The sequence below is a fragment of the Cavia porcellus genome, unplaced genomic scaffold (genome assembly GCF_034190915.1).
Source record: "Cavia porcellus strain 051 isolate PalLab524CR breed Dunkin Hartley unplaced genomic scaffold, mCavPor4.1 scaffold_38, whole genome shotgun sequence".
NCBI lineage: Eukaryota > Metazoa > Chordata > Mammalia > Rodentia > Caviidae > Cavia > Cavia porcellus.
The window spans coordinates 8,050,066-8,077,371 of NW_026947521.1; the positions used below are offsets into that span (position 1 = coordinate 8,050,066).

The 27,306-nt window shown below is 50.2% G+C and overlaps 1 protein-coding gene across 27 annotated transcripts; it reads right to left on the reverse strand.

The window, feature by feature from the left end:
• Positions 1–678: 678 nt before the first annotated feature.
• Positions 679–26,364, reverse strand: Tpm1 (tropomyosin 1). Of its 27 annotated transcripts, none has more exons than XM_063243501.1 (10): positions 26,151–26,360; positions 25,371–25,496; positions 25,021–25,146; positions 14,460–14,593; positions 12,264–12,381; positions 10,802–10,872; positions 9,954–10,029; positions 9,473–9,535; positions 9,110–9,179; positions 679–1,535 (listed from the first exon to the last, which is right to left on the reverse strand). In XM_063243501.1, exons 1-10 carry the CDS (start codon positions 26,262–26,264, stop codon positions 1,453–1,455), a joined length of 981 nt encoding a protein of 326 aa, XP_063099571.1. In that variant the 5' UTR covers positions 26,265–26,360; the 3' UTR covers positions 679–1,452. The 27 variants fall into 27 exon arrangements, with proteins under 27 accessions (XP_063099571.1, XP_063099564.1, XP_063099562.1 ...); XM_063243491.1 differs by lacking the exons at positions 679–1,535; positions 9,954–10,029; positions 25,371–25,496 and adding exons at positions 6,079–6,263; positions 7,606–7,684; positions 10,474–10,549 and having other exon boundaries at positions 26,151–26,359; XM_063243489.1 differs by lacking the exons at positions 679–1,535; positions 25,021–25,146 and adding exons at positions 6,079–6,263; positions 7,606–7,684 and having other exon boundaries at positions 26,151–26,359.
• Between the last annotated feature and the right edge of the window lie 942 nt (positions 26,365–27,306).

Below are 27,306 nucleotides of genomic sequence, written 5' to 3' on the forward strand. Positions count from 1 at the left end.
CCAGGCCCCAGACTCCTGTTGGGTTCTCTGCCTTCAGCTTCATCTTTCTGCAGAGGAGACAGCTGATGAGACACGCAGTGCTTTGCCCGGAAGTCTCACACTTGCACACCACTGAGATTTTACCTACTTCCCTTCTATTGTGTTTACTTTTGGTGTCTTTTTCTCCCCCGCTGCAGCTCAACTTCAGCCAACTACCAGCGCTTATAATTATTCGTGTGCTCTAGAGCCAGCCGGGCTACGATAGGAAATGGAGGCATGAAAATGAAGACTCACTGAAGTTCAAACTCTAAGATTAGAAAATAGAAAAACCACCAAGATCCATTTTAGGGGAGCCACAGTGCCGGGGACAAGAGCAAACGCGATCCATGAAAGCCCTGCTGGGTGTGTGGACATGCCACTGCTGAACACCAGTGGATATGTGAAGGGAAACAGCCCATCCTCCACATCCAGGCAGGTGCACACCGAAAAGATGGAGGATGATTTTTGGAAGGGGCTTTTCCTGCCTGCTTCGACTTTACAGGACCAACGCCACCATGCTGTCTTCACCTTCAGAAGCAGCAGCAAACCTGTGAGGCCGTTTCCCAGCTCCATTTAGAGAAACCTCATGTGAAGGCAAGAGGGTCAATCTGATGTGGTCTTGAGTTTGTGAAGGAAAAAAACACAAACGACACGACTACCTGGTTTAGAAAATGTCCCGAAATGTGCACTTTATTCCACATCATTACACAATGTTTACATAGTCATAATTCTTAAGAAAACGGTTTGTTTTCCTCAACAATTGCATGTAGTGCCTGGATCTTTCACTTTAACATGGAGATTTGGGAAGAGTGGAAATCCGCGTGGAGTTCTACCCTACAGGGCTGCAATGGCTGTGAGTGTGCCTGTCAGAAAGGGCTTGACGTCTGAAAAGGGCAGCTCAGCTTTCCAACCCTTGGCTTTAGTGACTGCAGGAATCTGGGCTCCAAAGTCTCATCTCGTAGTAAAACCCAGGACAAAATTTACAAAATAAATTAGTGTCGGACAGTTGTACAATGTTGTACAATGTTGAACAAAAGACCACAGAGGGCCTCTTGTTTAAAGTAGCACCAATCTACACCTGATTGTGTCTCCGACGTCCTCCTCCTGTTGCCCCTACCATTGGCACTTAGAGTGGAAATCTTTTCTGCTTCAGCGAGGATTCCTACATGGATTAAGCAAACTGCGTGGGCTAAACTCTATAAAGTGTGGCAATGTCACCCTGGGAAATGGCACATTGAAACCATTAGCGCCCTGACAGAGGTTTGCTTTGTGTTCTTCCTGCCCCTGCTCTAGCGGATACTTTGTTCTGTGACAGTGGTAAAAGTAAATAAAAATGTATTTAAGGAGTTTCACCAAAAGCAGGTGTTAAACAACAAAAAACAAAACAAAACAATGCAACAAAATGAAAGAATGTGGCCGCAGCTAAGGAGATTTTCACATGTTGTTTAGCTCCAGTAAAGTCTGATCCAGCATCTGATGCATGCTAAGATTTTCTTCCTTGGCATGAGCCACTTTCTCTGTGGTGGGATTAGAAAATTAAGTCATGAATAGCTGCACTTCGGACACGGAGGTGCTTTGTACATTCAGACAGGAAAACATCAATCACAAATGCAGGAGGAGATGATTAGAACTACGCATGCTTTTAAGGCGTTACTCATTTCCGGACAGAGATCTCCAAAGGGAAGGGGTCTTTGGCCCCCAAGGGGCCACAGGCACAACAGGCTCTCAGCACAGTTGGGGCACCATCACCAGCAACCCACCCTGAGGATCGAACTCAAATGCAGGGTGGCGCTGGGGACGGGTCGCCAGCTGTGGGTTGCGGGGATAGGGGTAGGTAAAACCCAAAGGGCTTGCAGGACTGTTCTACAAACTGGAGCAGTTAATAGGGCACCAGCAGACACTGGAGTTACAGACAGGTAAAGGTCTAGGAACTGCGCTGTATCGCAACCTCGCAGGAAGCAGCGATGACATAAAGGTTCCTGGTGACTTTTTTGAATGACTTATTTCTGTTGCTCACGAACAGTTATCGACATGTTTCATGCACATTGCATTAGGACATTCTCTTAATGTTTTTTAAATGATTCTATTATTAGCACAACATTCTCACCAGGTTGCAACAACACTGAAACTGTATAAAGCCTACCTTTCCGACAACCAGGGACTTCTGACATGAGGTCCTGTTTGCAAAAGCTTTTTGCCCAAGCATAAGTACATTTAATTATATTTCAAACACTACACCAGATGGGAGGGAGTTAGGGGTACATGGAATAGATCATATATATATTTAAAGTAATACTCAGTCTTCTGTGAGGAATTTTTTTCCTTCTCATTCTGCATCAGTTCAAAGAAGAATGTTGAGTTGGCTGTTATAAATATTTATCCATATATACAATATGCATGTTTTACCGTAAAAGATGTTTGGGATTAAAGAGAACTTAATCATTCCAGATATATATAGAGAGAAATACAGGCAAGGGCTGCTTGCAGCTAACTCCTTTCCTTTACATTTTTGCAGAAAGCAAATGGTTTTCAACCCTTGGAGTTGAAGGTTGGGCAGTCTTAAGACTGCAATGGGCTCCGTTCCTAGAGTTCAGCCCTAGCATTTTCTCATGTAAGTTTTAATCCTCATTCAGGGCCAGCTTTAGTTCATTAGTTAGGCGTCGGTTTTGCTCAAGTTGCTGGTAGAGTTGATCTGTACCGGTCAGCAAGCGCGTTAGCAGAAGAGAGGAGGCAGAAGGAAGAGAGGTTAGCCAGACGTGGGAGAGGCAGCTGACAGAGAACAGAGCAGAGGTCCACCCCGCGCAGGACAGCGACCGGCCGCGTGTCACAGACCTTCACTTCACAGCCATCTGTCCCCCACGGTCAAAGGCCCAGCAGAGTAAGGAAGCACCAGAATTGTGTTCTCGATGCAAAGGGAAAGGGAGGAAGAAGACAGGAGGAGACAGAGTGAATGTTCCTCTTGTGCCTCACCGAAAGCTGCCTCGGGAGTTAAGTCCTTTGTGCATGTGGCTGGGGGCAACAGATCCAGTAACTGTGGCTTGGCTGGTGGCGAGCCCACAGGTCACCGTCCTATCTGGGGTTCAGCTAGACACGACCTTCACCTGCCCACTTCTGCCCACTTGCCCACAAACCCATCCTCTCTGCTTCCAGGGCAGGCTTCCCACTCACGTACCGACTGGGTGCTACTGCTCAGCAGCACTGACGTTTTCAAAACACACAGCTAAGTTCCCTGCCCCCACAATCACCAGCATTCAGGGTACGAATTCTGGGTTCTCATCCAACACTGCCAGTGTTAGCTGATCCAAACAGCAAAAGGGCAAGCACCAATTTTCACCCACACTCTTTGAGACACTACCTGTTTAGTTAAAGGGGATGGCATTGATGTTTGGTGCCAGGGGATGTGCCTGCAATGAACAAAACCTCAAAAACGTGTAGCAAGACCACCAGCATGCTAGAAACTCAGCAGTCTGACATGCAACTCGCTCAAGCAGCAAGAAAGCCAAGCCCAGGACTCAGTCTATATGCAAAGACTCAGAAGACGTCTAACAACAAACAAGAGACTGATACCTACCAAGGCTGGCTGGGGGTTTCAGTGACTCTTGGAATGGCAGTGCCTGCTTGACCTGTAATCTTCAAGATCCTGGCAAACTAAAAATCCTAACGCTTTGGAAAAAAACATGCAACTGGCAGCCCCCAGGCCTGGTGGAACACTGCGACCTCTCTTCTCTTACATGGTAGCAGACAGAGGTGTTTTATGTTCATTACGTTTATTACCTCACTGTGCTGCGCTGGGCTATCTGCTGCCTTTCCTTTCCTCCTTGATCTTTTGCATTTCCTGAACCCAGCAGCACCTCGATTCACGAACTTAATTCTTTCCACGATTCTGGTCACAGAATTTGCTCCAGGTATTAATGTGTAATTGCCACATCCTCAGAATGGCTCCGGGTCCCAATTATTTCTTGCTCCTTATTGGCTCAAACTGCACAATGGTTTTTTTTTTTTTTTTTTTTTTTTAATTGGTACCAGAGATGGAACTCACGACCATGTGCTTGCAAGGCAGGTGCTTATACCAGTGAGGTAAATCCCTGGCCCAAACTGCACAATATTTGGCAGTTCAAAAGCACTTCACTCATCGCTTTCCAGCTCTAGGTATGTGTGTGTAAGCCTTCTGGTATAGCTATGCCCTTGCCACCTAGTATCTTTCATGCTGCCCATGTTTGGGGGTTACAAAGTGTGAACCTTGGTACTCCATTTATATTACTGCCACAGGAAAAAGCCACCAACGGTAGGTGAGATGTCTCCAAATGTCCTCTCCAGCAGGAAGGGATGAGCTCTGGAGAAACCCTAGAGAATCTGAGGGCCAGTGTTCATTAAGCTTACCCGTGAAACTGGTCCCTGGCCGTAGCTCAGCTGTCTCTGGGCCTGCTCTCCATCAGTGGCTGTGCCTATGTGTTCCTGTGAATGCTTGGAAGCATTTCCCTCTTGTTCTACACAGAATCCCACATGGCCGAGGCCTCTGGGGCCCAGTGTCAGCCATGTTTTTGGTTTGGTCCAGCTGAGCCTCTAGCTCAGTGGAATCCATGGACTGGGCCTCTGGACTAGAAGCCTGAACAACTCTGACAAACTCACCTTGCTCATTCTCCTCAGGTTACTCATGACCTGCCATGTGGATCCACTCCTTCCCCCTGCCCGTGTGTAGTCTCTGGATGGAGTCCAGAGAGGGCTGCACCTCAGACTCAGCCGAGCATCTGCTCAGCAGACCTTTCAGTGCTGTCACTGTCTGGGGCAGGATTACTCAGAGAAGGGGCACTTCCCTTGCTCTTCAATTTAAAAAGAAACAAGGCAGGGATCGTGGTCAAAAGCAGGCCAAAGGGCCCTTATGAGAAGAAAACGGCAAACTTACAGAAGGCTTCACACACTCAAGGGGGAGACACTATCCAAGTTCTAAATTTTAAAAAGTCTAATTTAACTCATAGCCTTCTTTTAAAAAAGTATTTTGTCTGTGCTCTAAAGACTTCATAGACCACTGACACTACATGCAGAGCTCACCCAAACTGAGGACAGAGGTGGATCAGCCCTCCTGGGTGGACCCGCACCACATAGAAGGCAGACGGGGAGTCCCACACTGAACACAGAAGAAACAGAGCCAGACCGGTTGGGAAGGACAGATGTTGGGGATGTGGAAGTTCTAACTAGTTATGCCATTAAAAAAAAATCATTTGCTGTTGTGAAGTACAATAGTGAAGGTCAAATAAACCAACTGGACTCTTAATTTCCACCAAGATTACTAGTAATGGTCGGAAGAATCAACGGTAACGGCTACAGTTTTTAAATGCTTGCAAATAAGAGAGCCCACCTTTCAAAAACAAAGGTTATACAGGCACCATCCTTCCTCAAGAACACACGGTATCCTTGGGGGCACAGAAGTAAACTGTGACCTGAACAGAGCCATTCTATCTAGAAAATGTAAGGGGTCATTTTCATGATTAAAATGTAGGTGCCTAACTCAAGAATATACTTAAAAAGCCAAAAAACAGCTGGAATTCAGCTTTGTGCTATAAAAGGATGACTAACAACCACAAGTTACACTATTTAAGTGCGAACTCTTTTCTATCTTTTTTTCCCACTATACAAAGTCCCAGCCCTTCGGGACAGCTGTGTGGCCCCTCATGAGCCACACTGTAACCTCTGGCAAAAGGAGACACTGCTCGGCCACCCTGATTCCCAGCGGGCCCTGGGCCCTGGACCCACGGGCGCATCACGATTTCTAAAAACCAGAGATGCCAGCCTGGGTCTCACTATAGCTTCTGGAAACCAGAACTCTCAGAGGGACACAGGCACGGGCATTATTTTTAAGAGTTCTGGAAGTAACTACTGCATTTGAAACCTTGAAATTAATGTATGATGCCAAGAATGAGGAAAAAACAAAAAAAGGGAAGAAAGAAAAAGAAAAGCAGCAGCCAAAATGAACCCTTATATGCATGAAGCAGAATTATGGTTTTATTCAGTGATGAAATGAAAATGTCAATAAATAAAGAGGTAAAAAGAAGAGCAAACAGAAACAACTTATGCAGTGTTTATTTTACACTGGAACCAACTATACAACAGAAAGCAGTGTGCCTGGCCCCAGGCAGGTGCTAAAGGAAAGAACTGGGGCCGGCTGGAGGAGACAACGCAGAGCTCAGAGAGGTGGGACATCCGGCTTGCTGAAGGAGTCTTGGGAGAAGTAAAGCAAAGAAACTTATCTGTGTGAAGACAAAAGGGTGGAGAGAAAGGAAACACCAAGTGGCACAATGGAAAAAGGGAAAAGCAAATTAACACATGAAAGCGGCACACGCCATCCAGGCAAGCAGCAGACATGCAAAGCCCAGGGCAGCTGCACCCCGGGCAGACACCGCCACCAGTGTCTGTGCCCGGGGGCTGTCATGGGCCAACTTCCGGGAAGACTCATAAGCAGAACTGAAGAATAAATGTTCAGCTGAACCTCACTTTGAAGATGTTGAAAGTCTGCCATCCCATTTTAGGACTGGGAGGACTGCAGAGACAGATGCTGAGGCTCACCCCTCATTTACAGATGAGGGGGAGGTATTTGCTCTCTAGTTTAGTTTGCAGGGTGACAGTACTCTCGCTAAGGGTTCTGTCCTTTGAGGGAAGGGATTCTAGACCCTCCAGGGCAGCAGGCACAGTGCCACAGTCTGGAAGCCACCATCTTTCTACATGGGTAAAAGGCAGAAAGGGGAGGGTTCCAGCTTTTTTAAGGAATCCACTATGGCATCTGAACAGAGCTGCCTGTGCAACACTCCAGGTTAGAATAAAAGAGGCCGACAGATTAACGCTTGCGTTGGGTCAGTAACACGGACACCAGCTGTGTGTGAGCACCAGCCACCTCATGAGAACAAGAGGACCTGCTGTTGCTGTTCCTGCCTCTGAGAGGGGTCCAGATTCAGACGGTGTAAGCTGTATTTCATGGCCCAAAATGTTTCCTGCAAGTACTGTGATTCTTTGTGATATAAACAGTTACTGGCTGGGTTACTCGGCACAGTACTCCTTCGCCTGCGGAATTCTGGCAAGTGAGGGAGAGATCACAGTTTATGGACCTGTTCTCTAGGCTACACTGAGTCGGGCTGACTTCCTCAGATTCTCCGTCATCTGACACTTCGGGATTTCCTGGCGCTTACCTTTCTTCTATAAAATGATCATATTGCACTTCAGAGCTCAGGAAACCAATTTTGATATCTGAGAAGTTCCTGCACCACTGCGCAGCATTCTAGTTTTACTGGCATCTAGTTTAATGTCTTAAAAGTAGAGAGCTCACACTCACTCATACTCCTTTGGTCAGTGGGAACCATCTATTTTGCCATTTAGGAAACACTAAAGGATTTGGAAGGGAAAGTGGTTTGTCCAGACTTAGTCTACCTTGGCCTTTATATTAGTACAATGTGAAAAAAGCAACAACTAGCCTAGGTAATGCAAGAAAGCACACAGAAAGGCATCAGGAGGAGGTGGCGGAGAGGGAGGGGTGGTGGCAAGTTTATCACAGAAGCAGGGGCGCGCAGGAGCGGGCAGGCAGGGTGCATGGACATTTACATGGAAGTCATATCGTTGAGAGCGTGGTCCAGCTCTTCGCTGATGGCCTTGTACTTCAGTTTCTGAGCATACAGCTCGTCTAGGACCAGCAAGTGGAAGGCAGAGGTGCAAGGACATGGAGAGTGACCAAGAGATGGAGGGTGAGCCGACGGCCCAGGGGCCATCCCGACCCAGCAGCAAAGAAAGGGCAATGCATGGAGGGGTTGGTGCCGCGGCAGGTGGCCCGTGCAGGAGGCGTGCGTTTTGTTTTTAAACGAATCGAAACAAAAACAAAGAGAACAAAACCCATTAGAAAATAAAATGAGAAAGACTCAATATGAAAATCACAGCAAATACAGTAGGTCTATCAGTAAACCACATTAAGTCCTAAATGAAATCCCACAGGGCTCTTTCCTGGTCTGTAACCTAAACAGAACCCCAGAGGGCTGTCTTTCCTGGTCTGTAATGGAACATCTTTCTTTTTACAGAGCTATTTTCATTATGCCAGAGCAGCCAGCTACCTGCAGCTATAAAGAATGAAAAAACACCTGATGGCGGTGGTGTTATAGAAGGGTGATTTGTGGTTACAGCCCGTCCATTATCCTGATAGAGTTCCCTTCAAACCACCGACTTCCTGACCAAACCATACTGAGATGCTCAATTTTTTTAGTGTCATTTAAAGGACACCTGTGGTCTTCCCACACAGGTTGCACGTTCCTGGGCCAGACGGCTTGAAAAGCAAAAAGCCCTATCTTTCATGGTGCTGGTGGCAAAGTCTGCAATGTACTATTTCTACTCTGCTGCCCACGGGCGGACTGTTTTGAACCCTGTCACCATTCTGTCTTCTTTGCTATCTCAGTGATTACCATACAACCTCCAGTCCCTTCTCTTCTGCCTGCAATACCTATTTTTTCTTTGCCCCAGCTAACACTCCACAAGCCTCAAAGCTCACAATTTAGCATTTCTATGAGGAAGAGTGGCAAATAAAACCAAATGCTTCAGGGGAGAAATTCGTGACCATGATCTCAAAATATAATGTCCTATTGCTTCTCATCCTCCGCCCTTTCTGGATATACACCGATATTAAGGGAGGATTTAGAAAACCTCAGGCACTTCCATTGAATTCAGCCCCACAAGAAGACAGGTGGAGTCTAAAACAAATCCACATCATTCTGACAATTAGAGGGTTCTGCTGAGGACACAAATACGCCCCAGTCATTCTTGCCTGTTAGCAAGCACCTGGCTCGAAGCATGAAACTACCCTGCCACCATGCTGAGGACCATAAAGGAAGGCAGCGTGGCATTTGGCCTTACAGATGTCCTGGGCAGGGAACCAGTGATCGACATCAGGGACTGAGGCCTCCAGGTCCGAGAGCTTAAGAGGCACAGGTGAAAACCCCAGAGGACAGTAGGGAAGAGAGTGCGAGAGAGCAGATGTGTGCCAAGGGAATGATTCTGGATTGAATGATGGTGATCGCTATTCAATTCTCAGGATGGAACTGAAAACAATTATTGAAGCTCTTACCTTCTAAGTCATCAATGCTTTTCTCCAATTTAGTTACTGACCTCTCTGCAAACTCAGCCCGAGTCTCAGCCTGCAAGGATTTAATTTACTTGAGTCAAAGCTGGGAAGTTTCACAGTTTTAGTCGCTATTAACAGGGGGAAAGCTAGAGAATGAAACCCAAGTGGCGACTGAGACGAGGAGTCAGTTTGCCGCTGTCGTCAGCAACGGTAGCGAACGCAGCCTGTTTGCTCCCACATTATTTCCAAATATCCCTGCTTTGGTTTGCTACTGACTTTAAAATGATAAAGCTCTGACTGACCTGTTCCAGGACATGAGTTTAATTAAAGTGCAATTTGCTTCATCTCAAATGCTTGTAAGATTACCTCCTTCAGCTTGTCAGAGAGGACCTTGATCTCCTCCTCGTATTTGTCTTCCTTCTGTGAGTACTGTAATTAGAAAGAGCATTCCAGTGGTCAGGCTGTGGCCTGCCATCCCAAGACCTCTAATTCTAACACAGAAGCACGTGCCAGCTCAATCGACAGATGTTAAACCTCTCCTAAGAGGTAACAGAGCCTCTGGTATCGAGTGGCAATGACCACGCATTCTCTGCTTTCCTGCCTATTGTTTTACATGGGATAAGCACGAGGTAACTTATCCACCTGGCAAGGGGCTGAGATTAAATTGGTGACTTATGGACCCAACATAACACACATTCTTGATTTAAAACATTTAAAAACCCATTCTTGGCCACCATCAGAACGGCATCTCCAAACGCTGCCCTGTACTAAGACGCCCACTGTCTGCTGTTTTCTCTTCCGAGCAGGCCTCGGAAGGTGACGTCCCCATGCCGTGCTCCAGGCCTACCTTCTCAGCCTGAGCCTCCAGGGACTTCAGGTTGTTCGTCACAGTTTTCAACTCTTCTTCAAGCTCGGCACATTTGCTAATGTTTTCGATCAGAGGCAGAAAGGGTGGGAGACAAGGCAGAGGAAGGAGGAGAGAAAAAAGGAGAAGGATGGGAAAAAGTGAGAACCAAGTCCTGGAGATGAAGGGGCCGCCTTCAAGTAGCCAAACCATCAGTTCTGGACGTGTCAGTTTTACCATGGACGCTGCCTCTGGCTGGCTCGCCATGGTGAGAAGGCAGGTGACAGACACTGAAAAAGGCTGAAGAGTGATGATTTGGCTTCTTACTTGGCAGCCCCCGAGAGCATTTACGAAGGGAAAACGAAGGAGCATACAGGACCAAGAGAAAGCACTTAAAGCAAGATATAGACAGCAGAAGGTGTGGCGAAGGTACAGTCGTTACACTGAACCAACCAGGAGGCATTGGAAGCTGAGAGACGTCTGGGTTGCGGTTAAACCTAAACCACACGTGAGCCATCAGTACCTTATCCTCTGCAGCCATTAATGCTTTCAAGGTCTGATCCATTATTCTTAATTGTTCTTCCAGCTGTCGAACTTGGCTGTTAGTGGACACAGGAAATGCACAAGGCCATTCACAAAATCAGTGTGCAGGTAAGGCATGCAGTGATACACGCATTCACGCACAGACACCCCACTCGAGCCTCCAGATTCCACACTCGAGGCTCATCCGCGACGAATGAGTGTGGAGGAGCCCAGAGCGGGGCAGGTCAAGGTACAGCCGCAGATGGTCATGCTGTTTAGTCACTGCACTGCAGTGCCCTGCACGCGGCCTTGGTCGCCGGCCCGCTTACCCTTCTGAGAGCTCAGCCCTTTCCTCTGCACGTTCCAGGTCACTCTCAATGATGACCAGCTTACGGGCCACCTGCAGGGGGAGAAAGGAGGACACACACCCCGTGGGGCTCATGTGCTGTGGGGCTCCAGGAGAGGGGATCAGGCGCCACCAGCCCCTCACGATCTCCAGCTACAAAGGGACATGGACACTTCCCCCAAAGGGCAGCTGGAGGAGGCCAGAGGCTTTGCTCATGGGACCCAGCATGGACAGCCACGGTGCAGGGTCTCAAAGCCTGAGCCCGACACAGTGTGGAAAACTATACAGCAGCCAGAGAACAGGGAGGAAGGGACAGGACACCTATGTTCTCAAAAATAGTAGGATGAGACAAGGGGAAGGCCAGCTTAGACTGAAGTTTAGACTGAAGAGCTGGGAACTGCCAAAAAAACCCCACTGAAAACCTAGGAACCGCTGCACACCAGCACCCTTCTCTTGGAGGTGGTAAAGGAGGAAAGCGAAGCTGCCCTGTGAACAGGTGGGGAAAGGGCTGATGTCAAGCATGGGTCCAGGGGAAGAAAGAACCTGAGAGAAGACGGGGTGCTTAGGAGCCGACCAAAGTTAGTGGGAACAATATAATCTGCAGATGGTGGGCCAGGGATTTAGCTTGGCAAAGTGTGTGGTCGTGAGCTCAATCCCCAGCACCACAAAAAAAAAAAAAAAAAAAAAAAACGTATTTCAAAAAGAAAAAACAATAATCGGCAGATGGTAAAATGAGGGGTAGGGGAGGCCTGACATGACCCGAAAACTAGAACTTCAGGAGTCATGTTAGATCTGCTGCCCCCGGTGGTTTTCTTTTTGCTGGCACTGCAGTCCAGTGGCGCCCTGCCTCTGAGCTACATCTCCGATCCCTTTTTAAATCTGGAAGTAAGTCTTGCTGAGTTGCCCAAGCTGGCCTTGAACTGGCAATCCCCCCGCCCGCCTCGGCCTCCCAAGTAGCCAGGATTCTGAGCTTGCGCCACCATGTCTAGCAGTTCTCAGGTGAGCAGGAGCAGGCACTGGCCCACCTCAGCACTGTGCTGACCGTGGATTTCTGCCACCCCAGAGGGGAGGCCTCCATGACTGCCCAGCAGCTCTGGCCCCTACACTGGACTGCCTGGTGAAGGGCACTGGGAAGAACCACCTGCACCATGAGAGCATGAACCTCCTTTCTCAAGGGCCCCACGCACTGCTTCCCGCTGGTCTTTTGGGTGTGGGTGGGTGGGGTAGGGTTGCTCCTTTTCCCCAGTGCTGCTGACTGGCTTTGTGGTAAAGCTTGGATCTCAAGCAGGAGCCCAGCAGGATCAAATTGAGAACCATGATCTGGAGACAAAGGGATCTGGTTTCTCAAAACCACTCATTTCTACCAAGGAAGCAGACCACTTCGCTCAGGAATTGAGGCTGGACACTGCTCTCCAAGGCCGCTGCGGGGGCCCCCAGGATCTGACCTCTTCATACTTGCGGTCGGCATCTTCAGCGATGTGCTTGGCCTCTTTCAGTTGGATCTCCTGAATTTCCATCTTTTCTTCATCCTTCTGGGCTCGGCTTTCAATGACTTTCATGCCTCTGGAAAAGAAAGACAGGCAGAAAACCAAGAGTCAGAGGTGACCACCCGGAACGCCTGCCGTGCTGCTGCGGTCTGCAGGGCTCACAGCTCACGGTAGACCAGAAGAGCACAGAAGCACTTTTATTTCCCAAACGATGAAGCAAGACTTTCCAGAGCCGAAGGCAGAAATAAGACACACATTCCTCTCTGTTCATTATGAATGAAACCTCACACTCTGGGTTCTGCTGAAACTGTCCAGGCACCTAATGTTAAACAAAGGCTACAATGTCAGGGTCCTGTGTGAACCTGGAAGGCTTGGAGATGCGGAAGGCCAGCGCGCTTCATTTGTTCACATGATGGAATGTGGGGATCGAATCTAAAACAAAAGCAAATTTATCTTTAGGTGCCTCTTTCTCTGAAGAAGGTTCTTTCCCCACTGACTACCAGGAAAAAATACGAGGCTAACTCACAGGGAACTGCTGCTACTGACCGCTTCAGACCTGGACAAACGGGTGCATGGATTCAACAGAACTCGTCAGCTTAGAAACCGAGTGTTGCCTATAATCAAATCCTCTCTCAGTAGGGGTGTTGGGAGGCAGGAACAACCGGGTCTTTACACTCAAGTGCACACCGGACCCCATGGCACAAAGCTACATCTCCTAAATCGACCTCATCTGGGACGTGTGACAGATTTATGGAATAATAAGTCACCTTAAAATGAAATCGTGATTCCTCTTCAACCAAATTCAACCAGGCAATAAGAAACAAATTACTAGGCTTTTTTTTTTTTTGGTCTTTTTGAGGCAGGGTTTTGCTATGCAGTTTGAGCTGGCTTTGAATTCACTTTGTGGCCCAGCCTGGCCTTTAACTTGTGGCCATCCTCCTGCCTCAGCCTCCCAAGAAACCACTAGTTTTTGATAAAGAATTTATTTAAGTAGACCTGAGTCCTAGTCTTGGCCCAACCACAAACATACTGTCAGTTCTGGGGCAAGAGATGTCAGTCTCTGAGCTCTGGTTTTCTCATTTGTGAAACCAAGGAATCAGAGCAATTGATTTCTGTCTTATGATCTACACTTGTAAGACTGCCTTTAAGGTTCACATCATAGAAACATTTCAGGAAGAGGTCTGTTACAGTGATACAGTTATGCACGTGCTTTAGTGATGACTGGTCATTTTAAAGAAGCCCAACACACTTGCTGAGTGAAGAAAGGCTAAGCAGCAAAATAAGGCCAAAACGCTACTTAAAAAGCTTCTTTAACTCCAACGTTTGAGATCACTCTTTGTATGTGATCACTCTTTGTATGCAGGAGCAGAAGCTCCCTCTGAAGATGGAGAAATGGACAGGATGACCCACTGCATTTGCCTGCCCAGGTCATAGGACAGGCAGATCCAGAAGGCCATTCCTGCAGCCTCTCATCTCCTGGAGCCTTTCTAGATGCTTCTAATGTATTGCAGAATACAGCAGCTTCAAGAGCTGAACACAGAAGACAAAGCCTTCTGGAAGACAATGCCTTCTACAACTCACGAGGTGAGCTTCCAGACTATATCAACTGTGGTTTCCCTTTACTACCACAAAGCCGTGTCTTGGGTGAGAAGTCTGGCGGAGCCAGGTCTCAGTGCAGACACACAAGCACCTGGCTGTACTGCTGTGTGTGTGTGTCCTATCGGTACTAAGCTCTAGCCCAAACAATTTACTCTGCAGAACTTAATTTCTGCTTTATCTAACCTAAATGACACCCACATTCCTAGGCCTAAGATTCCTTGGCTTATTATTATTATTATTATTAGAAGCACAACTGCTCTTTGCTCAGCAGTAATGAATCATCGAGTAGGCCTGGAACTTTTTTTGTGTCTGTGCCTATCTCTTGTTGGTGTCGAGCTCTGTTAGGGCCGGGAACTTTCCTTCTGCATTAATTCTGGAGCTCAGCACAGTGTACTGCACGCAGCAGGTGTGCCACTATCAAACAGGCAGCGCTAACCAAACCACACACGGATCAGCGCAGTTGATGACTCCGGTGAGGACCGTGACATTCCCACACCTCCGTTCACTGCACCAGGAGGGGAGGCTTGCTGCAAAGACTGGACAGGGTGGCCTCACCTCTCGCTCTCATCTGCTGCCTTCTCGGCCTCCTCCAGCTTCTGCAGAGCTGTGGCCAGACGCTCCTGAGCACGATCCAGCTCCTCCTCAACCAGCTGGATGCGTCTGTTCAGAGAAGCTACATCAGCTTCAGCCTGGGCATCGAGAGAGAGGCATCTCAGTGACGGGGAGATAGCGACGTGGGCATCTTCGGACACCAAAGTCAGGGCCTTGTGGGGGTAGCACTACACCCAGAGCTGGGAATCGGGAGCTGTCATTCAACTCCTTCCCTGAGCTACTCTGTCACTTAAGAAGGAATTGAATCCTTAAACAGGCAGTAGTTTTAAAATACATACCATATGGAGACTAGCCACAACCTCAGACCCCACCCCAACCCCTGGGTCTGCCTGTTCGGTAACCTCTGTGGAATAACTGGTCACACAGGAACAAGCCCAGGACAAATTTCCCAAGGGTGCTTCATTTAAGTCTACTGAAGTTTCTTAGAAGTCAAGAAACACCTAAGCAGAAAAGCTATACTGACACTGGTTAGATAAAACGTTTTTTTCTTGGAAATACAATACTTCCTGTACTGTATGCTTATACACCACTTGATGTGTGCTTCTCAAGGGGAGATGGGTTTTCAGGACATTTGGGGGCTTTTAAAGCATCACAGTACACACTTGGAGACTCTGATAGTTCTCCACAAACATCTCTTGTTTTTTTTTTTTGTATGTTTTGTCTTCTTTAGACAGGGCCTCAGTACACAGTTCAGGCTGGCTTTGAACGCACTTAGTAGCCCAAGCTGGTGTCAAATTCAACGACCCTCCTGCCTCAGCCTCCTGAGTGCTGGGATTATAGGTGTGTACCCCACCATACCCCACTAAGACACCTCTGCCTTCTTTACTGAACTCTATACTGCTGGCATCCAGAAAATCAGTTTTCTTTAGAGTATGGGTCCAATAAATGCTTACTCAACCAACTAAGTAAAAGTAACCTAATTTAAACAGAAATAGTTTTCCTAGTTCAAGCCACAGAATACAATGCACTTACAGTCAGAGAGAGGTTGTAGTCATGGCCTCGAATTAAAGGACAACATTTCATTCTCTGCTCACCTGGACTGGTAAGACTTTAAATGTCAGAGTCTATTCTGGGAAGAGAGGTGAATGGGGCATCTTCAACTACAGTGAAAGACACAAAACCACTTAAAACAGCCCCACAAGTCAGTTGTTGCCACCACACGGGAACTGACTGGGATGCACTGGAATGCCTGACAGGTGACTGCTGATTTGGAGTTGCTTTTCTGAAGGGTGAGGGTCCTAGGGACAGCCAATTTCTTACATGCAGGAAACTGCCTTTTAAAAATCTGAAGCCTTACTAAAAAGAAAAAACCAGAAAGATTAATACATTAAAGGAATACTCTGGCTCAGGTGAGAGACTGACACTTTTCTGTATCTATTTCTGGTTAAATTCTACTTTTTATGAATGAAGAGATCGAGCAGGGCAGGGGCTAAGCAAGCCATCCTGAAAGTGGGGAGAGAAATGAGGAGCAAATGACCCTCTGAAGAGTGCCTCGCCACATGTTCAGAAGCACTTTCCCCGATTATTAATATCTAAAACATAGTAAGTGCAGTGGGCTGTCAGATAAATGGTGACAAAATTCCTGAAACACTTTTGTGTTCAACTGTTTACGTTTCTTGTCCCGTTTTAGGTATATCTGGGCCCAAACCTCAAGGACTTTGTACTCACAGGCAGAAGGCTGTTTACACTCTGGGGAACAAACTTCTGGGCAACAGCTCTGACCACTACAGAAGGCAGATGGCCCACTAAGTTCATTCCCGCCTCTGCCCACCCCAATCAGTCCTCCTGAGCCTCTCCCCTCCCCCTTAGTTCTTGGCACTGATCTGCCCAATGCTGTGTGGCACATGACCCTTGTCTTCTCTCAGGAGCCATCTGCGGAACCCTGGGCTCCCTGATGCTACAGGTTACTGCCCTGGAAAGTGCCAGCCTGTGGACGCTCCAATAGGGTGCCTGCAGGATGAAGGGAAACCTAGATGGGGGGGCCAAGATCCAGCCTGGCATGAAGAAAGGAGCCTGTTTGGTGGCTGCCGTTCCCAGGGAGCCACCGGAAGTCTGCAAAAGGGCTTTGGGGTTTGTTTTTTAACTGAAGGAGTCCCTGGCTGGGTGTCAGAATCAACTGGGCAATATGGATTAAAAATACAAGCTTCCGGGCCCTGTCCCTAGAGACTCTGATTCATGAGGCAGGACACAGATCTGTGCTATAAACAAGCAGCCCTCTTTCTCTCTTCCCGGAGGCTGCCAGTCCTAAGGGGTGGCCAGTCCAGGTCTCCTGGAGAAGCAAGTGGAGATGGGGGTTCAGACCCAGTGCTGGGTCTGCCTCTCGGCTCCCTGCTGTGGGGAATCCTGGCACTCTCCTCCAATATCCTGGAACATTAGGGAAGCCCCAGGATTGGTGGCTGTCACAATAGTGTCTCTCATGTCTGACACTGGAGGAGTTCTGTGCCACTGCTCCCCACTGCACCCCAAGAAGAGCCTGTATAGAGCCCCCGAGCAGAAGGAAGTTCTGGAGAGATCACTAAACATGCCTTTCACCTCCAGACTGAGATAAGGCAGGGCAAAAAATGAAAAGCAAACACTAAGGGGGAATGGCTCGCTCACTTAAAGACATGGGGTGATGCTCTCTGGTCTGGGACCCAACGTGGACCGCCCAGGCTCAGAGCAGGACAGGAGCCTGAAGCACCTCCGCTGTGCAGGTCCCCAAGCTCCCCTGGGAGGGGAGAGTCCCAGCTCTGCTGGCTCCCTAGGCCCTGTCAGACTGGTCTAACAGACATACATTCTCTTCAGTTCCTTTAGGTTCAAGTTTAACTTCTTCATTAAATCTAGTCATGTTCTTTTTATTTTAACTTCTTCTCCAATTTAGTATGCGCTGTTCCTAGGGCCCCTTGCCTGGCTTTACTTCTGGGTGTTGCTTCTCACCTTGGAGGCCTCTCTGAGGTGTTCTCTAAGGCTCTTTTCAGCACACCACCAAGGGAGGAGTCAGAAGGACACGCTGTTGCCCCTGTCACTCCAAACCTACTGCCATATGGCCATCCATGACTTAAAAGCAGATACAGATAACAAGGCATCTGCCTCTGGAGGGCCAAGACTCAAGCAAAAATGATTTCTAGGAATGTGGGTCACTCTTTCTACCGAGGGCCAGCCCATGTTATCAGTACTGCCCACGAAAGAAGTCTTTCAGTTTGGGATGCTAGTTTCTCACATTTCAGAAGCACTACTGTGTCCCAAAGCAGAATGTGCTACTTCAAGACTGTTGCCCTGGCAAGGCTACTTACAGATGTCTTTGTGTACACGCACAGGTGAAGCTCCAAACTTTAGGACCCTCAGGGATGCATGATCCCTGAACCTGAGCTGCCGGCTACTTAAACAGAAGTCAAGGGCGTGCCCATACTCCCTTCACCTGTCCCCAACAGGGCCTGACAACCTGCACAGAAAAAATGGCCACTCACACCACCCCTCACCCTCACAAGGTACCATACAGCACTTAGGGCACACCCACCCTATACAGCAAAAGCTTACTCTGTATTAGCTTTGGAACAGAAAAAAAAATAAGACCTAAGCTTTTCATTACTTCCAGATGTGTTAACCAATGCAACCAAAAACCTTAAAACAGCAACAAGTTTTACTTTAAAAAAAAAAAGTGTTATAGTCAAGGTAATTAAAAGAAGCAGCACAGGCAGGAGAGTAACACTGTAGCCTTAAAACCAATCCTCTGGAATATGTTTGCAAAGTCCTGCCTGAATCAGAATGGAGCACTGAAGGATCGAAGGTCAAATCTCTTTATTTCCTGTAAACTGTAGTTATACAGACAGGCAGTCACCCAGCTTGCTGTATAAGACTGACCAACTACAGCCAAACTAAACTTCTGCCCTTATATGGCAAGGAAAGGGAGAGTGGAAAAAACACTGATGACATTAGGGGCACTCCTGGGACAGCAGATAAACACAGCCTCCTCTATCTGTGCCCAGGCCTACAATGTACGAGGCACATCTGTGTAACGGAGAAGAGCAGACACCCACTACAGCACCTTTGCCATGCCTACATAAGAAAGTAGAAATCCCAAGCATGCATCCTACTTACAGCCACCCTGGGGGTGCCAACAAAGGTGCACAATGCACCCCTTTTCCGGGCCTCCAAAATAAAGAGGAAGAGGGCCATGAATTCTTGAAAACCAGTTTATTTCCCATGATTTAACAAAGTTACCTATTAGGAATCAGTTGCTGGCTGCAAATGTTCAGTGGGTTCTACCCTGAAGAAGAAAAGGGATTGGGTCTATTTGTTAAAAAAAAAAAAAGGTCAAAAACAAACAAAATTCTTGTAGGTTCTAAGACCTCTAGTCAACCATTACATCAAGCAAAGCAGCCTCATTCGGAGAGACTTGCAGGGCCCATGCACCTTGGAAAAACAAATAGGAGGAAAAAAGGGGCGGCTGCTTTTTCCAAGGTAAGTGTTGGCTTAATGGGGCCAACTAACTATAGCCTGTCTGAACTCTGAGGGTCTGAATTGCCTCCAACTCTCTCATCAAACACTTGTCTGCAGTGGTTCATGACTCTGTCACCACACCTTTACCTTTGCTGCCAAGAGAAACTGTTACTGTTATTTAACTCACAGTGCAAAGGAGACCCAAAAACGACCTCAGTGAACTATGCTGAAGTCCCAGTTTCAGAAGAGAGGAGCCTATTAATCGCCAAGTCTCTCTTCGGTGGTCTTATATACTCAAGTTGCTATTTTATAAAGTTCTGGGCCCCACCGCTCAGACTGTTTTTTAAAAAACTACTATTGAAAACACAGAAATGACTTAGACTATGCTTGACAAAGTTTGGAGAAGAATAAAAGCTTTGTCCTTATCCGAGGAACACTGTTTGGAAAGATGAGGCGCAGAAGAAGAGGTGACCATCAAAGTAACGATGCTGCCGTCACGCCCTTTGTCTGTTTTGGTACCAGGGATCGAACTCACAACCTTGCCCTTGCCAGGGAGGTGCTGTGCCACTGCGCTGTATTGCCTGCCTGTCACTTGTCTCTTATGTCTAACATCAATCATTAGGCCAGGAGTAGCCCAAGGCTCTTATGCACAGGGCTAGAATTCCTCTTCGTAGGGCGAGAAGAGCTCTACTTCCATCACGAATGTTTCTCAGGCCCCCACAATCCTTTGTCTGCCTACTCCTCCCTCCCCTGATTAAATTTCATCAGAACAGGAAGAAAAACTATTGATTAAATGGAGGGTTCCAGGACACTGTGAGCCAGGCAGGGCACTTTTAAGAGCCCTTGTTACATAGGCAGTTGGAGTAAAGAGATGGAGGAGGCAGTCACCCAGCATTAGCAGCAGAGAACACTCACAGGACTGCTATAAGCTCTAACCTCCTTGCGTAGGTTAAGCAGCTGTAGGTGCTACTACTCCCCACATGTTACACACCTTAGCATTAGGAGGTTAAGTCACTGTCTCTAACTAGTGAGGAGTGGAGCTGGGATTCACATCTTGGCAATCCAGGTTCAGAGTTCTTTTTCTTATTCATGATGTCTACTGACTTCAACCCTTCAAGGACAGCCGTTGAATTCATTCATCACCTCACCAAGTTCAGACACCTGTGGGGGGGACATGTGCCTACTTCTCTTCAAAAGCAAACACTGAAAGTGATCTTTTGCTCATCGATCTCCTTATTTCTGTCTGGATCTTACCTGAAACTTCCCCCTAGTTAGGCCGTTCTCTGAGAAGGATTCATTTGCTCCTCTTATGCAAAACATGCCTAGAAGTTTCTGTGGGCAGCTATGTAGTCCTTACAAACGCTTAGCCAAAAAGATTTACTCAGTTCAGAACAGATCCAGGTATATTAAGCACAGATGGCCACCACATTATCGCTTGCCATAAAACCCCCTAGGTTTTGAGCATCTTGATTTAAAACACACACTCAGAAGTGACAAATACCCAATACTGAGGCTCCCTTTGAATTCCCGTTCCCATTTGGCGGACATATTTGCCATATGAGGAGAAAGGGAGCCAGGTACCACACAGAGCAAGGGGTAGGGGAGCCAGCAGGCGCATACACCCAGTATCCGCTGACATTTAGCCAACTCCCCCCCTCCTTCCCCCAAGCCTGGGAAACAAAGGAATATCTCCTAGCGTGAGAACTTGGGAAGAGGGCTTGTTAAGGGAGGGTGGGGTACCAGGGTTGCACTCGGTGTAAGTTAGCTCCTCCCCAGCACCCAGAGCCATCAGCCTTCACCACCTTGAAGAAACACAGGGTCCGGGGTCAGCGCAGCTTAGCATCCCCAGACCCCGAAGTTCCCCTGGGCAGTGTCTCCTCCCGGAATGGAGGGAACTCCAAAAGGAGCGATCTCCTCCTTCCCCACTCTGAGAGGCCAGAATGCCTGCAGCCTGCAACCTGCAGCCCGCAGCCAGGTGGGTGACTCACCACCAACACTCGGGACGTGAAGCCCTTCCTGGAAAAGCCCTGCTTTTAGAGCCGCTCCAACACCGCCCTCACCACCCCCACGCAGCTATGACTTTAACCCGCCAGGCGGAAAGGAGAAAGCACGGCAGAGGACGAAGCACAAGGCTCCTCCCCAGAGCTGGCGCCAGCTGGCCCAGGTGCGCCAGGTGCGCGGCGGTGGCAGCGCGGGGCTGGGGGCCCCGGCTCGGCAGGACGCCCTCCCAGTGGGGCGCCGGAGCAGGGGATCCCTTACGGTCTCCCTCAGCTTCCTTTCGTAGTCCAGCTCGCGCTGCAGGCTGCCTGCGCGCTCCTCCGCCGCGTCCGCCTGCTCCTGCAGGCTGCGGATCTTTCTGCGCACGGCCTCCAGCGAGCTGCTCCCCGCCATGGCCAGGCGAGGCGAGCGGGCAGCGCGGGGACGCCGGCTGCTGCGCTCGCCCAGGCCCCTCCGCGACGGCTGCGGCCCGGAAGTCACGGCCTGCGGGGCGGCGCCGAGCAGCCGCGGGCGGGTGCGGCCAGTGGGGCGGGGCGCGGTGCGGACCCGAGAGCTCGCGGCCCGCCCGAGGCTCTGCGCATGCTCGCGGCCGCGGGTTCCAGGAGAGCGGCGGCGGCGGCGCTGGGGTTGCGGGCTGGGGGCCGCGGGCGGGGAGGCACCGCGCTGGGACGTCACCCAGGCTTCCAGCCGCCTCCCCACCCCGGCGCCCTGGGTAACGGGCCTGGCTGCTAAGGGCAACGGCGACGCCTGCTGGCCGCAAGCGCCTCGCGCCTCACGCCCCAGCCCGAGGGAGGGAAGCTGAGCACAGCTTCCCCGTGGTGAAGAGCCCTGGCACACGCTCCCACCGGCACTACAACTCCCCGCACTCTCGCACACTGAAACCCAGGGCGCAGACCCACTTAGACCTTCTGCCCCCGCTGCACTCTTGCCAGGCTGGAACCCGGTTCCCAGCTTCCTGCTGGCTGCGGGACTTTGCACAGATACCGACTTCTCTGCGCTTCCTCTGCAAAAAAGATGACAGACAGTACTAGTGCTGTTCACAAGGCTGTTCCGAGAGTCATGAAATACTGACAAGGTACTTTCTCCAATGCCTTAAAATAGTTAACCCGCAGACAGCTGTAATTAACGAGCGCTTAGGCATGGCTTCTGAGTGTCTGGGTCATCAGCTGCGCAATCTCAGGTCCCTTCCGATTACAACTTTCCCTGGCTTTGGGAGGTCTGGGATGCTTTTATTAAAAGGTGCCAGTGGGAAAACCCTGGGGGCCGCGACCGCTGGGGACCGACCTCTGCCTGCTCCCTCCTTGCGCTACGTTGTTAAGGCTTCCTAGGCACAGGCTTATTCCTCGTCACACACAACCCTTCAAGTCAGTTTTTGACATATTAAGTGTGGGAAAAACGAAAAACAAAAGCACACCTGCCAACACACTCCTTCAGAGCCCTAACAAGAGCTCCCTAACTCACTTGAGTAAGAGAAGCTTCTGCGAGTACTCCCGCAAACCCAGCGTGAGCCCGGGTCGCCAGCAGATGGAGCCGTTCGCCCGGGCTCCCGCAGCTCCTCCCCCGAGCGCGCAGGAACCTCCAGGCGAAGCCGGAAGCCGCCAGACACAGCTGCCAATGAGGGACTCAAGGTCCTGCTTTTCAAACACCTGGCGAACTTAGTTTTAGGTGACTTCATTTTCAAGCTGATGTCACTGCACAAGAGTTTAGTTAGGACAGTTGTTTGCAGGCGTGGCTGCAAGTTAGAATCATCTAGTTAATAAAAAAATGCTACTGCCTGGGCTTCAGTCCCTAAGATTATGATTTAATTGGGCCGGGTTCGTTTTAAAACCCCTCTGGGTGACTATGTTGATACAGAAGTTGAGAATCGCTGATTTAGAAAATAAAGAGCCACAGAGGATAAAGATAGCCGTAATGCAAATATCACCATCACAATTACAGGGGAAGGGGGTGGGGCCAGAGACCTCGTAGCCTGCGCTGCGATCCCAGCCAGCCTCTCTGGTGGAAAGCCAATAAAAACTTCAAAACGAAATCACCAGAGATGCTGCCTCCTGAGTGACCACTTTGTAAGCTAGGATACAGGATTTGTAAAGTATGTTGGTAAACTAGAAAAATGTTTTTAGTAGTAATACAAAAATATAAAAACACAGGCTGCAGAATAATGAGAGGAAGCTGACTTTTCCTGTGTCTCCTTTGGCAACGCCTCTTTCTCCTCAAATCTTGACTACTTTACTAATTCAGTAGTCACTTTCTTTACAAACTCCTTCAACCACTTAGTAGGTCTTAAAGTTAAGAAACCACTAGAGTCTCCAAGCCACTTACTAGGTCTTAAAGTTAAGATGATCAATACAGCAGAACTTTTTATATTCATCCATACAGATATAAACACATATATATGAGGAGAAAATAAGCTTACCCCAGCCCCTTTATTTCTAGTTGATAAAAAGAACCAACATGAGATTCAGGAACCTCCCTCCCCTGCTGGCCCCACCCCGGCTGATTTTAAATAGCCTCTTTTCTGCCCCACCCAAAGGTCCCCTTACACAAGACTTTTCAATAAAGGTGCCATACTGCTCCGCTACACAGTTACAATGATCATCTTTTTCTCCTTATGAATTGTAGTAGCATTTTCCTCCTTGCCTTCAGTCTTACTGGGCTATTTTCAAATTCTCCGCATTCTTTTCCTTATAAGGAATATCTCTCCTTGATCTATCAACAGCTCTTTTGAAAAAACTAAATAAACGTCTTGCTGGAGAATTTGGGGGAGACAGGCATCCTCACAGAGCAGACATCTGATCTGCATTATCCAAAGCAGGCTCAGAGTTATGTATGTGAGGGTTTGGGTGTGTTTTTATGGAGGGGGCTCTTTTTCTGTAAAGCCAGGTAGCTTATAATGTAAGTGGTTCAGCTAAATCAGTGCTCACCCAAATCCCTTTCCTAGGGAACTTCCTTTTCACTGAAAATTTCTTTTTATCAGATTCTAAGGACCCAATGCCTAGATCTTTCATTTACAAAGCACACCACGTGGAAACCCATTTCAAAGTTTCCATACTACAAAAAGCTTATACTGATTTCAAGAGAGAAGACCCTTCAGGAATTTGCATTTTACTCCCCCGCCCCCTTTCCCCATTTAAATTCTGCTGTTGCACTTGGGAGTTCAACTTCTGGGCAAAGCTTTCCCTGGTGTTCAAACATTCCTGGAATTGTTACCAACTTCCCAAGGAATTCTTTTCTAATTGGGCCTCTAGGCTTAATTAGCTTCTAGAATGGAATTCAACGGTGTGAAAAGCAGTCGGTCCTTTAGAAATGTAATCCGGCCTGCCTCGGAGGCAGGAGTGGAAGGCTTTAAGATTCCCAAGGACAGTGCCCACGGTGCTCCTAGAGCTCGGGGCCAGTCTGCATCACCCCTACAAGTATGTGTGGTTGTCAGAGGGCTGACAGGTGGGGGTGGGGCAAGCAGGAGGGGCAGGGGGCAGCTCTCTGAGGATACCATATAAAGCACTGAGCTATATATAACTCTGGGCTTGCTTCTGGAGCTCATGCCCTAAGACTGCGGACCTAGCAGGGATCATCTTCCCAGGAGATTTTAAGCGCTGGACTAGGCTTCCTTAGCAAGGAAGGAAGCCTCAGAAGGTCCCTGTGCGGCCCTGTGAAGCTGAGGTCTTACGGAAGAACCACTCTGCCTGGGTCCACCACCAAAAACCAGATCTTCCCACCCATGGGGATGCAAAAAGAAAGCAAGTTAAAAGAAACTAAGTATTATGGATTTGCACAAACCTTGGTAATGATGACACACACAAGCCTTGGGGCTTTTCTGCCACCAAGAGGCAAGGTTCAGCTCTAGAGAGTTGAATTTCGGCCCTTCTTCTCCCAGCCTCTCCCTCACCCACCTCCACCCCACCAGATCAGTAAGAGGAGGAAAAGAGAAAGAGGAATGAAACGTGAATGTTTGCAACAGCAGTCAGAGGCGCATCCAGTGCTCTGGGCCATGGCAGCTGCGTGCAGGTGGCCCTCCTCCTTCGCGGTCCCCCTTGGAGACCCGTGTGGCCGCGGGCAGGGGGTGAGGAAGGCTTGGTGAGCGTGCACTTACATCAGTGGCCTTTTTCTCCGCCAGCTCCAGTTTCTCCTGGGCATCTTTGAGAGCCTCAGAGTATTTGTCCAGTTCATCTTCGGTGCCCTTGAGTTTCTTTTGAAGCGACACCAGCTCATCTTCCAGCTGGGAGTTGGCCGTGGGGTGTAGGGTGTGGGGTATGGAGAAAGGGGTGGGGGTGGGGTGCAGCAGGCAGCGTGATCCCGCAAGGGGGGTGTGGGTGTGGGTGCACAGACCACAGGACAGGGTCGGCGGGAGAGAGAGACAAGGAAAGACAGGGAGGGAGAGAGAGAAAGAGAGAGACAGAGTTAGCCATTCGTGCGCCGTGCTGTGCCGCGCGCCCCGGGTACCTTGGCGGCGGCCTCGTCGGCGGCCAGGAGGCTGTCCTCCGCCTTGTGCAGCTCCTCCAGCACCCGGTCCCGCTCGTCCTCCGACGCCCGCAGCAGCTTCTCCTTGGCCGAGATGTCCTCCTCCAGCTGAGGGTGGCGGCGGGCGGGCGCGGGCGGCCGGCACGGACCGGGTGTCAGACACACACACACAACACACGGACCCCGGGTTGGCTGTGACCCCTCGGGTTGGAGATCCCGCTGAGTTGGGGTCCGAGGGACCCTAGGTAACCTCCGGTCTCCCAGAGCTGGGATGGCTCTTTTACCCACCCGTTACCCTCATTTCCCTGGGCGACACAACTTCGGGGCGCAGAAAAGCGCCGCTTGTCTCCCTGGCTTCCCGTCCCAACTCCAGGGTCCCCCTCCCCTTCCTACAAGTTTCGGTCCCACGTCCAGGGTCTTTCTCGAACCGGTCAGAAGTCTAAAGGCTATCACTTCCCAGACTGGCCTCTTCTCCCTTCCTGTGCACAGGAACCGGGATCCCCTCCCTCTTCCAAAACTGACCCCCAGACTTGAGACTCAAGCCCTGGAGCGGACGCCAGCAGAGAAGGAAAGGCAGCGTCCGCAGGCTGGCGAGCCAGCGCGAGTCCCCGCCCTGTGCCCTCCCGCCGGTTTCCCGGCGCGCCCGGCCCGGGGTGGCCCGGGGCCCTGGAGTGCGCGGCAGGCGGCCGGGTTCCGGCCCGGGCTCCCGGGACGGCGCGGCGCGGCGCGGCGCTGCGCGCGCGGAGCCGGGGAGGCGCGGACCTGCTTGCTGCGGTCCTCGGCCGCCTTCTTGTCGGCCTCCGCCTGCTCCGCGCGGTCCAAGGCGTTCTCCTTGTCGAGCTTCAGCATCTGCATCTTCTTCTTGATGGCGTCCATGGCGGCGGCGGCGGCGAGGGGCCCGGAGGCGGCGGCGTGAGCGGCGGGAGGAGGCGAGCGCGCAGGGGCGGCCGAGCCGGAGTGCGAGCGCGGAGCCGCCCGCCGCTCCCAGATATGTACTTTCCCGAGGGGGCGACCGCATTCCTCCAGACAGCCAATACTTTTTTGGAAAAGCCGCTTCCTCCTGCCCCCTCTCCCCGCGCCTGCCTCCGCCCCGTGCCCCCTCCCGCCTCTCCTCCCGCGGGTCCGCCCGCCCCTCGCCGCCGCCGCCGGCCTCCCAGTGGACGGCGCATATGACTATATATGGGGCCCGAGCAGCCCAGGCGGGGCCGGGCGAGGCCGCCCTCTCTCCAAACCCACCGCCAGGGACGGGGCGCCGGAGCCTCGCTGGACCCGCGCCGGCGCTAACCTCTCCCTTAGCGTCCCGGGCCCCCGCCCTACGCTGGGCAGGTGGTGGGCGGGCGTCGCCCCACTGGGACCCCCGCGCGCGCTCACCTCAACCCCTCTCCTGGCAGCTGCCTGTGCGCTCGCAGCCCCCCAGTACCTTCGTGGGAGCACGCAGCCTTCCAGCTGTCACCCACGGGGCAACTGGGGGAGAGAGAGGGGAGCTGGGAGGAAGGCATGGAGTCACTCGGAGTGTGTGTGAGTGCTGTGCTGTGACAACACAACGGGATGGTCTTCTGCACCTTTCCCCCAGAGAGGGACAAATACTTTCCGGACGAGTACTCGACGAGTACTCGGTTGATTTAGTTCTAAGTGTGGATCGGTGGGTAGGTATAGGCGGAGTTTAAGGGGTTCTCTGATCTGTCACCAGCCGCTGGTGGCCTTGCCCAGCAAAACATCAATGCTGTGCCTGCTCTTCTCATATTTAAATTTAGGGGGCAAATGATCCCTCAGAACCCCCCCCCCAGAGCTAACTTTTTATTGCTTTCTTTGCACTAATTTTAGGCACTCAGCCGCTTCCCGTGTTAGCTACTCAGCTGCCAGGTTGCCAGAAAACACGGGCTCCTTGCAAGTCCACAGCTGCAACCCTGGGGATCTA